This window comes from Sceloporus occidentalis, unplaced genomic scaffold (genome assembly GCF_023333645.1).
Source record: "Sceloporus occidentalis isolate IW3139 unplaced genomic scaffold, rSceOcc1.0.p SCAF_8, whole genome shotgun sequence".
Taxonomy (NCBI): Eukaryota; Metazoa; Chordata; class Lepidosauria; order Squamata; family Phrynosomatidae; genus Sceloporus; species Sceloporus occidentalis.
Window position 1 is genome coordinate 18319230 of NW_028316988.1, and position 14189 is coordinate 18333418.

Here is a 14189-nt window from a genome sequence, read left to right on the forward strand (position 1 = left end):
TCCGGGAAAATATTCTTTGACAGCCTGGAAATTTGTCTTTCTCGGGACTATAATTCCCAGAATCCCTCAGCTAGCTAGCACATTCTGGGAGCAGCAGTCTCCAGACATAACTTTCCCAAACTCAAGGTTCTTTCCCCTAGCACTGAAAATCTTAGCTCTCCCCACCTCTCTCTAGTTCTCTAACTTTAAACATGCCAGGAAAACTCTTGGAGATACGCTAGCACTGAAAAATGACAGGAGCCACACTGATGATCTCTTGAGGCTCGGAGGATTTATCTGCTCAGCAGGCACAGGATTCTGCAGCATCATGTCACAAAATGCCAGCGAATCCAGTGTGACAAGCCTGCAAGTGTCCCCAAGGAGTTCTGGAGGCTTGGCAAAGCAGGGGGAGAGGCGAGGAGGAAGACGGAGCGCATTAGGAAAATTAGCTAAACCTCAGACAGCATGGATAATGAGTGGAAATCCTCTTAAGATTTCCAATGCAAAAAAACACTGCGCCTCCTGTCAAAACGGTGCTGTCCAGAGCAAAAGGAACAGGCTTTCAAAGATCCATCAAGGGGAAAAAGCAAAGCTTTGGAGATGAGGCTTCCTGTCATGCTGCAGATGTGCTCTGCTGTGGCATCTCTAACAGGGTCTTCACCGACATTGACCTGAAGCAGACATTTTGCTGCCTGAAGCAGAAAGCAAAGCTTCACCTGTTGTTCTTGGTCTAAGCCTCCAAAACTGAGTTCTAGAGAGCCTCAGGTCCTGTCATGGGGTTTTCTTGGTGGGCTTTGTTCAGAGGAAGGTTGCCATGGCCTTCCTTTAAAGCCAAGAGCTTCCATGGTTGAGCTGGGAATCAAACCCTGGTCTCCAGAGTCATAGTCCAACACAAAAACCGTTACATCAAACTAGAGAGCACCAAAATCCTCCAGATAAACTTCTCTAAACTTACGGAATGCCTTTTAGCATTTCCAGGAACATTTGCAGGAGTCTCACCTGAAAAGCAATGTGGCAAGTGTTGCCCCCTGCCCTGATCTCCCCTGCAAACCTCTGTTGCCTTGTCTATCCTCAGGAATGCCACCATTACCTTATCTGCTTCACCCCTAGGAGACTAAAAGAGCAGCAGGTTGCTCAGGGTTATTTTGCACCTGCATCTCTTCCTCCTCTCACCTGGCTGGTCCTTGGATGCTGATCATCCCAAGCGCTTCTGAATGGTCAATCAGTTGGCACCGGAACTTCTTGTCCTGAAGAACTGTCATGATGTGTGACCAGTTGTGTTGTGCCACAGCTCCTCCAACAGCGAGGTAGTAGCCATCCCCTGGGAAAGAGGAGGACACTGGTGAGCATGAAGGAGGACGCCTATCAAATCTTGGATTTTCTTCCACTGCTTGGTGCTTGCTTCTGGCAGAAAGAGATCTTTCATTTCTCAGAACCCAGAAAGCTTTCTAGCATTTGATGAGATGGATGCCAAGATAATCTCACTGGAAAGAAAGGCCTGATGGAGCAATAGGCCTCCCTCATCACACAAGAGCCCAGAATGAACCATAAAATTCCTTCTAGACCTTCAATTCATCTCAAACTTATTCAGGAGTTTGCCAAACTCAGGTCTGCTTGTACTTTATGACTCAGGTCGGCATGTACTCCAGGCTCAAAAAATGGCTATGTGTGCGCAATTCATAGAATCATAGAGAAAACTTGCAGAATAGAATATCATTTGGAAATGATGCAAACCAGAGACTAAAAAATATATAGTCCAAACCCTCACCCCCCCCCCCTTAAAATACAATTAAACAGTGTGGAAAATGACGCTGAGCGCTTGCATTGTGACATTTCAAAAAATGTCACCTGCATTTTTTAAAATGTTTATCCCAAACATAAGGACAAGAAACCTACCCTTTTATATCTCTTATTATTGTTTTATGCCTACAAATTGTTTCCTAAGGTGACTCTATCACAAGGTTTTCTGGGGCTGAGAGGGTGCAACTTGCCCAAGGTCACCCAGTGGGTTTCCATGGCTGAGTGGTGATTCGAACTCCGATCCCCACAGTCCAATGCTCAAACCACTACACCACGCTGGATCTTTTAAGAGGCAAAAGCTCAGATTCTGGAAAGAAACATAAACACACTTGCAATTCTGGATCAAATGAAAACAGACTCCTACTTGTGCTGGCGGCTCCCATCGTGGCTCCCATGGCAGTGGGGCAGTGCTCCATTCCAGGTTTTGACTTGCTCCGACAGAACTGTCCAAGGTGCTAGGACCTTGGAAAACTCCTTTAAAGCCTGAAGTGAACTCACTGTCCCACCAACATGGATGCCATCAATCACCATCCCTTCCCTGCCACTCTGTCCAGGAGCTGGGAAACAGTACAGTCAGAATAGTTAGTCCCCCCTCCTGCTGCTTTGCTAAGGAAACCAACTGTGGCCAGTTACCTGCTGCAACAGCAAAATAGCTCTGGCTAATTGCCTGTCAAACCGAAGACTTTCAGGACAGGCAGTCCTCAGCACTAAAAATGATGACTTGCTAAACTCTGGTTACAGGGTACTTAACTCCATCTTTCAAAGAACACACTCATAAGATTTTATGCAGGCAGTGAAAGATTCCCAGAAACTTTATGCAGGCGGTGAAGGATTCCCAGAAAGAAACTTTGCAGATCATCCTAAGGGAAAAACATTCCAAAGCTAATGGTTTTGCCACTCATGGGCACCTTTGCTTTTTTTATTTTTAGACAGTGCATACAAAGCTCACCGAATTTGCTGCTACAGGCTGAGCATTTTTCTGTAGGCTTCTGATACAATCAGACTTTTATACCATCTCTCCAGGTTGGTTTATGAAATCAGAAAGAACAGGAACAAAATCTGGGCCTTTTCAGTCTGTCTGGATCTCCCTGAATTGGGTAATTCTTTTAAGGCTGCTGGTGTCCTAAGAAGGAACCTGACTCTGGCTCTTACAGTTCTGGCCACCATGGTTTATACTGGCTGAAGCTTCTGGGTTGTCTCCAAAAGCAGCCAAATGGATAAGACATTAGAACAGTTCAGCCATAAGGTTTTCCAGAATGCGTCTCACCACTGCCAGACTATCCCTGTCTAGGAATGGCTCCAGTTGACTAAAAAAAACAGCTGAATCTGGTAAAAGGCTGCCGAAAACCTTATGTGATCCAGGTGAAGCCATCACAGGTATTTCGAGGGGATTGCTAGACAAGATCCTAAAGTAGAAAGATGTCAAAATTGTCCAACTGTTGTCCTCTCCATCACCAAGTGGGAGCTGGGCAGTGAAGAAAGCTCTCAACTATCTTTAACTGTCAAAAGAGTTAAAAATCAAAAGAGGATGATTCTAACCTTAGTTGTATATCTTTACGTTTTAGGATCTTCTCCAGGTCTAGCTCAACTGAGTTAAGGGCTTTAAACAGTGCGAGAGTGTGTATGTGAGAGCAATGTATTTTCAGTACTTATAAGCTCTTAAATTGCTTTGAATTCCATTCTGTGCTAATGTTAACACTTGCGTATGCATTTTGAGCATTGAATATTTTGTGTTTTTTTTTTATCTATACCTATTTTTATTCTTGTTGCGAGCAGCCTTGAGTCCCAAATGATGGTGAAATGAACATCAGCCGGCGGATCCCTGTCCAGAACAGGCTGAAACCCTGCCTAAATGCAAATTTAGCTCCAACTGGAGCAGATCTACTAAAATGATTCTCTGGATCAGATGTTGGAGCAAGGCTGGGCAAACCTCATGACTGTTGCCTTCATTGTGCCTTGCCCTAGAAGCACCTGGTCAGCCAGAAGAAGATCTGAAGTAGCTTTTTCTCTGATCCATCTGGATTCCCTTCTTACATTTCGATGTCTAGTCAGGCAGGTAAACACCCCTTTAGGCACCTGCTACTGAGTAAAGAGATTGCAAGAAACCACTTGTTTGGCTGTTTGCCCCCTTCCTTCTTCTTCCTAATTGTCCTTTATTCTGCCCAAGACAGGCTGCCAGAGAGGTCAAATGGATGCTCTGAGCAGCAACGTCTGATGGAAACTCAATAAAGACCTGACTGGTTTGCAGAGGGGCCTTGTGGGACAAACAACCTTTAATTAGGTTACAAGTGCTGATGAATGGAGGAAGAGAGAGAGAGAGAGAGAGAGAGACTGGCATGCAGGCAGGCAGTTCTGGGCAAGAAGGACATGGATGTTCAGGTCTTTCATTCACAGGTAATGAAATCCCTTGCCCTCCTCATCCAACAGCAACACTGTCTGCCACCCAGCAATTAAAGCAGCGGCTGTTGCCAAGTTCCAGACTTTGGCAAGAAGGCAGTAGGTAGAAACAGAATGGAAGGATGTGGCTGGCATTCTTAGTCTCAACCTAGAAATTTAAAGAGCTGTTAAGGATGACAAGAGCATCCAGTGCAACCCCCTGCCATGCAAGAATACACACAAAAGGACTTCTGAAAGATGCCCACCCAAGCTCTAATGAAAGACCCCCAAAGATGGAGAGTGCACCATCGTCCGAGGCAGTCTACTCCACTGTCAAACAGCTCTTACAATTAAAAAGGTTCTTCCTAACATTGAGGTGGAATCCCCCTTCTTGTAATCTGAATCCATTGGCTCCATTTTCTACATGGCTCCCCTTCAGATATAGAAAGATAGCTGGAGTCTCACCTCTCAGGGTTCTCTTCCCCAAGACAAATATACTCAGTTCCTTCAATCATTTTTCATAAGGCTTTCATCTGATTTCATAAGGCTTTCATCTGATTTAGAGGGGGGAAAGCTAGTTTTGCTATACATAGTTCCTGCACGCCAAAACTAGGATCATCCAAACCATTATATTTCTCATCACTATGTATAGATGTGAGAGCAGGACGGTGAAGAAAATCAATTCATCTGAAATGCAGTGCTGAAGAAGAGTGTTAAGGACACCATGGATGGCCAAAAAGACAAATAAATGAGATCTAGGAAGAGATCACAGAATCATAGCATCAAAAAAATCATAGAATTGTAGAGTTGGAAGAGACCACAAGGACCATCCAGTCCAATCCCCTGCCATGCAGGAACTCTCAATCAAACCAGAACCCTCCCTGGAAGCCAAGATGACTAAACTGAGTCTGTCATACTTCGGACACATTATTGTCACTAGAAAAGACAATAATGCCAGGAAAGGAGGAGGGTAATAGAAAGAGAGGTAGACCACACACCAGAGAGACTCAATTAAAGAAATCACAGCCCAAAACCTGCAAGACCTGAGTAAATCAATTTAGGACAAAGGGGCTTGGAGGTATCTTATTCATGGAGTTTCTATGAGTCGAAATCGACTTGAAGGTAGCGAACAACAACATATACAAATACTTCAAAATCCCCCCAAATCCCAAACACTTCTGGTCCCAAGCACTGCAGATAAGGGAGACTCAGCTTGGACTGAATACAGACTATGTCTTTGAATATGATGCAAACTGCCGCACAGATACACCTAAAGAGTTCCAATCTGGTTGCGACCTGAACTGAGCAGAGTATTTTGCAAAACTGCATAGTGTAATTGGTTGAAGATCAAGGATGGGGTAGAGGTGGGATTCATTTCTACCTTCAAACGCTGGAGCCAGTGCTGAGTCCTGGGTGCCAGGGTTTATTGGGCTGACGGTCAGGTCGCTCTCAACTCCTCCGCGCTTATTTAGCATGCATGTGTAAATGGTTGTCCCTGGAAACAGAGGGGGGAAAAGATATCTATTAAGGTTTCTCTGATTTGGCCTCATGTCTCTCTCTCTTCTTTTAGGTGAGATACAAATTAGCTGAAACAAGATTAAGCTGGATGCGGAACCTTGGCGAAAATAGCCTGAAGGTAAGCTTAATCTTCATAAACACATAGACACACAAACAAACAGAGAGGAACAGAAGTCCATCCTGAAGGAAACAGGTCTGCAACGTTTGTGTCAAAAAGCCGGGGATGTGAGCATGCGTCTCCTTCCTGCAATTCTCCTCTTTGGTCCTCAGCTTATTTCATTTGGTGCAAATTGAGTTTGAAGTGCAAAAGTAGTTTATGCTCAATTAATTCTGCAAGGGGGAGAAGAGAAAAGACAAAGTCTTGACCTTCCCAGTATACTGAGGCAAAAGCAAACTGCTGCAGCCTCTTCTAGTGTGTCTGTTCTTCCCCATTAATAACTTTTGCGATCTCGAACCTGACTCGGATATTGCTTGGCTTCATGTATCCTGGTTTTCATATGTAAAATGTTACAAAATATGTTCTTGTCATCATCACCATTTAATGCTGCACTGGTCATATTGGCAGTTCTGGCACAATGTTCCTTGAAAACAAGTATGTTGATGGCATACCTGGTGGCTTCCGAACGTCGGCCGTAAACAGCCAGTCAGCTGCTTTCTGGGCTTCTGGACCAACAAGGTAAAATTTGCCAAAGTAAGACATGTCAAACACGGCCAGAGCATTTCTGCAGGTTAAGCACTCATTCCTGATCTAAAAGAGAGAGAACACAGACACATGGGATGGGAAGGTGATGGAGCATACAGTCTGCAGAATCTTCTTTGTCAACCAGAAAGAGATGAGAAAGGCACACTTGAAGAGTCACAGACACAGCAAGGGAAAGAAAGCCCTGTGAACCATGCTGGAGCTTTTAATATCTCCATTTTTATTTTACTTTTTAAAATATAGACCTTTCTTTGGAATATCTGCTTCGTGGTTCGGATTAAAAGTGGCTCCTCCTCAGCAGCCCTACCCTTGACACCCCATAACTCAAAGATCTTTGAGTGCAGTGACATCTTGACAGATCAGCTATTATTCCCTCTCTCTTCCTTCAGGAACTCAGCTGGAAGAAGCACGTTTGTTTTAGCAATGAGCAGCCAGGTGCACTTTTTGCAAAGAAATAATAATAATAATAATAATAATGGCTCGACGTGGGTTTGATGGATTTGGAAGTCAAAAGAGATCTGGGCAAGGATGCCTCCTCCCACACTGGCAGGGAACTTGGCATTGGTGGTAGAACTGGCATGCAAAGACATCTGTCAAAGACCCACTTCATGGATCTATTGAGGGATGGGAAGGGGGGGATAGCAGGAGAAACAGCATTTTTCTTGTGTTATACCACTTTTGTTGCAGAGATCATCTGGTGGTTTAGTGGAAAGCACAAGGAATGTGGTGTCATCAGGGACACCAAAACTGGTTTGAAAATGGGCAGAAGAACAAAATACCTAACATTCTTGATCTAACCATTTCAAATTGCTCTTTTCCATTTGGATGCACCTCAAAACTTCTGTGAGTCATTTATGAAGTTTCTCATCCTTTAGTTCTCCAGATCCTGGACTCCAACTCCAAGAATCCCCGACCACTGGTTATGCTAGATGGGAGTTGGAGTCCAAAACATCTGGAGGAAAGAAAGACTGGGAACCCCTGTCTGAGAATATACCATTATATATGCTCATTAGGGGATCATATTCAAAATAGGACAATGCTCCTCTACTTTTAATAGTTGTGTAGGAAAAGGCATAGAATGCTCAAATTCTTCTGAAATGTCTTCTTGCACTCAACCCTTAAAGGCACAGGAGCCCTGCCTTCTTTTTCATATGGCTGCCCTGACACTTGATCATCACTTGTCTTATTGTGCAAGTGCGTAGTACTCACAATCTTGTGGTGAGGTGGAAAATCAAATGTGTACTCATCCGAAAGCAACTTGTTGTAGAGGTAATCTTCATGGGCTTTTTGGCCATATGCACCATAATAGTCATAATCCAAAGTCTGCGAAAAAAAATAATGAGGCAAGAGGAGAAGACACTGAAATGCCTCCTTCTTGATAGTCACTTCTATTTGGTAACAGCAGCACAGCACAGACAACAAGGGAACAACAATCTCATTTCACAAGGGGACTAGTCCCACTAAAGTAAGTGTATTTGTGTGTGAAGATTCTCACAGTGCCTGTGTCTTGTGGAGCAATGACATTACTCTTGGTTTTAAGGGCAGCCTTCCTCCATCATTCCTCCAGATGTTAGCAGCAACTCAGGATGGATTGGTGGAGGGGAATTTGGCTTCAGCTAATGCAAAGTTGCCCACCACTGCTTTAAAGCATGCCTAGATAGATAGATAGATAGATAGATAGATAGATAGATAGATAGATCTTATTTTCTTTATTTGCAGAACTGGAAGCTTCTGCTAGGGAACTAATTAGTAACTACACTATATATAAACCCACTCATAACAATGAGTAAATGAATCAGGTGCACAGGTATAGAAAACAGAGAACAAGTTAGATTAACTATAGGGAATATTACTTCGAAAGAACCCATGTTGCAATAGTGAGAGCAGCCAGCCTTGAAAAGCATTGCGGCCCACCCACCTACTTTGGCTATACTAGGAATGAAAGACACAGGGCATATATATAACAAGGAAGGGAAAGGGTGGGGAAATGGATGGAAAGCATGGGATGGGACCTTCTGAGAGATTGTTGCAAGATGCATTAGCCTCCTCTGCAACATCAGCATGACCCAATGTCATCTCATGCATGTTACCACCCTTGAGGTTGAACAGAAGCCATCCTGCAGCTTTCCCACATCTTACCGGTGCTTCTCCTTGTGGATTAAACCAACCAGGCCTCTCCCATCCATGTCTCTCCTGAAAGATGCAGCCCTGTTGCAGAAGCTCCTGCAAGGTCCAGGAAAGCAGGAAAGAGAGAGAGAGAAGGAGTGTTAAAATAATTAGGAACTAATATTGTACTACAGAAGCCGAAAGCTGCCTTACTACACATCCAGTATGTGAAATGTGTGTCTCAGGTTCGCCTTCTTCTTCTGTTGCCTGATCCCTGGCCTTCCTTCCACCATCTTGTTTCTTGACTTCAGATTCCTGGGACCTCTTCTCCTTTGGGGTGGCACCACAAAGATTGTTTTTCCCAAAGGCTATTTCCAAGGTGGTTTTGTGGGCCAAACTGACAATGGGACCTTCCTTCACAGAAGATGGGTTACAAAGATTTGTTCTACAAACATCACAGTTGCTTGGCCAAAACAGTAGCTAATGCTGGCCCTATGAAAAAGAGGGCAAGGCTCCTGTACCGCCAATATTGGTCAGGAAAAAGGGATTCCAGCAGATCTGTAAATGCCATGCAAGCTTCACCTGCTGAAATGTCCTCCTCCATACAATCATTAAAGGCACATGAGGAATGAGATAAACTGAGGCTATCATACTTTGGACATATCACGAGACACCATGACTTATTGGAAAAGACAGGAATACTCAACAAAATGGAAGGCATAATGAAATAGGAAGACCACATTACAGATGGGTTCATTCAGTCAAGAATCCAGAAGTGTTAGCAAGAACTGAATAGGGGAGTAAATATCCCAGTATCTTGGTTTCGCATTCATAGAAATCAAAACCAACTTGACAGCAACCACCAACTCTACTAGGGCTTCTCTACCTAAAGACATCAATAGTTTACTATTGATCTGATTCTATCATCTGATACTACACTATCAGATTATTCTTTTCTGAAACAACTGGTGTTCCTAAAACATATCTCAGAACTGAACTGGAGGAACTGTAAGGACCAATAAAGATATCACTTTTTAATTTTTAAAAAATTTTTAGGCAGCACTTGGAAATCTCATTTTGTTGAACTGCAATGTCCCAGAATCCCCCCATCTAATAAAGAAGCAAAATCCCACTTCTAACATTTCCTCAAATGGCTGCAAACCACGACTATGAACAGAGGAATGGGAAATATTCAGCTCTGCAATAGCTGTGAGTTCTGCTGCCCTTTCAAAGACTCTCATGCCTCTTCCTCTCTGTCAAATCCTTTCAAAGAAGATGTTTCATTTCATGCAAAGCTGATTTGGCATCCTTGATGGCTCTGTAATAAACCACCTTAAGCTGTTGCCTTCGTTTTCTCTATACATTTGGACACATCTGCACTAAAGTATCAAACCTACACTATCATAAACATACACATGTGAGCCCATGGCTGCCAAACTATGCCAACTCAGGGGCGGCTCCTGTAAGGATTGGAGTCCAGAGTTGTCTTCCAATGTCCTCAGTTTTCCTATGGTGGGCAAGGAGGACATAGACAGAATGAAGAGTGGGGAGCAGTGACCAAAGAAAAGCATTTCTGAACTGCTCATTACTGCAGCTAGGAGAAAGATCAATGAACTTAGAGGCTATCTACTCAGGTCATATTTCTGCTCACATCTCTACATGATGTTGGGAGGCACTGGGAAGTGGCTCTTGTCAGGATGACTAGATCTCACTTTGCTTCCAGCTTGGACTCCCTGCCAAGAGTCCAAGTAGAGAAGATAGGAAGAGTTCTTTGCTGGGAGGAGAGAAACCATGGGTCAAACTTTTCACCCCACGCCTGGTCAAGCTAGAGGACACCTCCTCCTTCTCCTGCCAAACAATTTTATGGTTCTGGTTAATTCCAAGTACCCTAATAACTTGCTGGAGAAATCTCAGCCTGAAACATCTATGAGTGTTGGTGATGCAAAGTTGCCTGGAGTCACCAACTGCAACCCATTCCAGAACACCTCTGAGTTTGAAGTCCTTCAGAAATCATATCCATACTCCTGACTGGTTTTCTGCCTAAGGTCCCTTCTCCGTTGGTGAGACCCAAAGTACCACACAGAAGCTCCTGGACTGACCTCATAGAGGGGATCCTTCCTCATGTTGCGTCCGGCCAAAGGCTCATCGTAGGGAAAGACGATGGAGTAGTTTTTCGCATACGACTCATGGCTCCGCTCCCGGATCCAGCGGTTGTTGCCAGTGAGACAGTGGTGAAACCTCCTGGAGAAACCAAAGAGAACATGAAACCTTGGAATGTATCACAATGCCTCACGTGTGGCCTTTGAACTGAAAATGGAAGAAGATGCTTCATCCAAGGTCAATGGATGGAGGCCTGAGTTGACAGTCTTTGATGGTGGATTGTGAGGCCCAGGCTGGAAGGAGCAAAGCTTGAAAATGTTACTTTTTAGGGTCATGCCCAAAATTCTCCAATCAGCATGGCTTCTGGAGGAAAGGAGACTATGTTGGTGTTTTGGGAGGGATGGAAGCTCCAATCAGAAGGAATAAATAAAGGAGACTGGCTGGAGTAAGAGATGCAAACACCCATTTATGTAAATGGTACAATTTATACTGATTACAAAATGCAGGTTTCAGAAATTGATAGGTATTAATTCCACAGTTCCAGACGCCTTGATGAGACTAATGATGACAGACATACTTTCACTCACGCATTCCCTAGTGTGCGACGAAGCATTTGCGGAGATGAATCCCAGTGGCAATGGAACAAAAGAAACCTGTCGGTGGGTTTTGACACAGAGATGTTCTCAGGACTACTAACTGAGAACATGTCACTTTTTTCACATCAGAAATGCATGGCATTAAAATAAATTATATATCGCGAGTTAGGATGGCAGCATGGGTGTTGCTCTGGCATGAGGCTTTGTGCTACAGAATGGGACTATGTTCTGGTGAATAATGATACTCTTGCTTCTTCATGCAACTCCAAGAATAAGCAACAGCTTATTGGCATACAAACCACGAGGTGGACCAAAAGCTGCTCTTTTCTGCAAGCATTCTCTCAATCTCTATGGCTTGTGTCAAGAGGTCAGGGCTGCAATGCAACATACCCTCAATATATGAGATATGCTATGTGAGCATTATGTAACCACCATGCAGAGTAGCAACATTGTGCAACACGGCTCAATGAATAGGTGCCCCTGTGCAATGCACAATGCAAAGTGCATAATGCACAACCACAAGGCATAATACACAAACACAATGCACAATACATGATGCACAATCACAACATACAATGCACAATGTGCAACAGCAACATGCACCAGAATATGATATTGCTCTCACTGTATGTCGTAGCTGTACATGTCCTTCTCGGGATGCCCATGGATGATCCAGTGTGCCAGCTCCTTCCCACAGCCACCTCCAAGCATCATGCCTAAAAGAGAGAGGGGCAGAGTGTGAGGTTTGCTGTGGTTAAGTGTCACCTTCAGGAAGGTGTGATCTAATTGTCCAATTTGGCAGATACAGTCCAAATTTATTCTCTATTGTCCCACGTTTTCAGCTGTTTTTAAAAGGTTCTCTTTCCACCTCTTGGTGTAAAAACGAGCCTTGAATGACCAATAGCCCTTTTACTTTCCAGGTGAAAACTATGCTAGCCTCTTACCTGCACTGTTGAAGCCACAGCCGAGGAAAAAGCCTCGGAGCTCCGGTGCTTCTCCCATGAGAGGTTTGTGGTCAGCAGTAAATGATTCTATAAGTAGAGAGATCAATAGAGAAAAGGGGGATTATGTTCAGCCCTACCTTTAGGCAGCGCAAGGAGATTGGATCGAGTGGATCTGGGAGGAAGCTCTTGTAATTTTAATCTTCAGCAGATCTTGGAGTAGAATGAGACAAGGCTTCATCAAGTGGGACAAACATACCTGTCTCCCCCTTCCAAACACCAACTTTTCGCTTTGCTATCCTCTCCCAACATGGTTGTTGCCTTGCCAATGGAGATGAAGGGAGAAGACATTGTGCTTGGAGAAGCCAGTATAGCTTTGAAAGCTTGCAAGATGTATTTCATGCTTTTTAGGTGGCTCAATAAAGTTATTGCTTTTTTGTGCATTTGGGGTGTTGTTGCATTTTGCTACATGGCCAACACAGTTACGCCTGGATATGTTTCTTGTGGAACCAGATCTCCTTTTGTCTGGGTCTCCAATTTGGGTCACCAATTTGGAGAGCCATTTGCTAAGGATCAACCATATTTGGGAATTGTTCCAGTTTGTATCTTGAAGATCTTATTTGAAGGTTTTATTTGATGGGAGGGGACTGGAAACATCATCCTGATGTGCCCTGATTTTCAGCAGAATAGACTTAGGTATAGCTGCTGGTGTAAAGTTAGGCTTAGGTGGCCAGGGTAGGAGACACCATGTGTAGCTAAGCTGGCAATATAGAGGCTTGGCCAATAATAACAATAACAACTGTGTCATACTCTCAGAGGAGCTTGAGTGTCCTTACCTGGGCCACAGACTGTGGATTTAATCCCAGTTTTCTCCAGTACTGGGACACGATTGATGGCACCTTCAATGTGCTGTGTAAACACATCCCAGTCCAGGTCAAAGAGACCAAAGGCAAACTTGTCTTGCACCTGGAAGGGTAACAGCAGGACATGTACTGGCAGCAAAACTTTAGAGTCTGGAGGCACATGGTGATGCAGAGCTCTCTTAGACTATCACATACAAAATGGTGTTCATGGTTCCATGCCATTCTATGGTCCTACCCAATAGGCTTTGTTGCAGTTCCTGGCATTTCAAAGGGAATCAGTCCCCCATAGGTATGACAAACATTACTTTCCAAGAAGTGGAGGGCTCTTCTGAAAGGTTGCATGTTCCTGCCTGTTTGTCAAGGTCAGCTTTAGAGGCCTTTATCTCTATGGTTGCATCGAAACAGGAGACAGGGCCTTTTTGGTGGTGGTGCCTGGTTATGGCAAAACCTCCCATTTGGAGAGCCAGATGTTCAGAACCATGAAACTAAGGCCTAGTTCTCAAAAGGGTGGACAATATACCCTGACAAAATCAATCTTTGACATGCAATTTCAAAGCAGCCTTGAGTTTTATATTCTCTTTGGCAAAGTCTTTGGTAGATCCAGAACTAATGAAAAACTCATGTAAATGCCTGATTCAACACACACACACACACACACTGAGATTTCAAGTAACATTTGAAAAAGTATTATTATTATTACTTAAGAACGCCGCTCACCTCTTCCCAGAAGATTGGATTTGACTCATACCCGCCCACAGAAAGGGCATCTCCTTGGAGACGCAGATACACCGAGGCATCATGATCTCGAACATTCGGCATGTTCTAAAAATACACAGAGAGAACAGCCATCAAAAGTGGAGCAAGAGACCAACAAAAACGCTTCTGTGGCTAGTGCATCCCCCTTCCAAGGGCTGGTGATCTCCAGGTGTCTTCAACCATTATCTTTTACAATGGGTACCCAAAACATCAGTAAACACCAACCAATACATTTCCCCAAACATATAATCCTATAAATACTAGGATGAGCAACTCATGATTATGTACATCTCAGTCTTCTGTTACATAATGTGTGAAGCAGCCCTTTTTAGCTACAGTTCACTCATCAGGTGGCTTCCATAGGTGAGCTGGAAGACTCCTAAGTTCAGTAACATCCCAAATCCAGAAAACAGAGATTCCTTTACTGGCCAACCAAAATGCACAAAATACACAA

The 14189-nt window shown here is 43.9% G+C and overlaps 1 protein-coding gene across 1 annotated transcript in view; it reads right to left on the bottom strand.

Moving 5' to 3' along the window:
- Positions 1–14189, bottom strand: part of LOC149308099 (sarcosine dehydrogenase, mitochondrial-like) — a 35335-nt gene that overhangs the window by 14185 nt on the left and 6961 nt on the right. Inside the window, exons 7-16 of the mRNA XM_089535074.1 lie at positions 13697–13801; positions 12953–13082; positions 12120–12206; positions 11801–11891; positions 10579–10720; positions 8513–8596; positions 7583–7696; positions 6283–6421; positions 5537–5650; positions 1153–1300 (exon numbers count right to left, since the gene is read on the bottom strand). Of these exons, the coding sequence (XP_089391200.1) occupies positions 1153–1300; positions 5537–5650; positions 6283–6421; positions 7583–7696; positions 8513–8596; positions 10579–10720; positions 11801–11891; positions 12120–12206; positions 12953–13082; positions 13697–13801 (1154 nt within the window). The remainder of the gene's footprint in view (positions 1–1152; positions 1301–5536; positions 5651–6282; positions 6422–7582; positions 7697–8512; positions 8597–10578; positions 10721–11800; positions 11892–12119; positions 12207–12952; positions 13083–13696; positions 13802–14189) is intronic.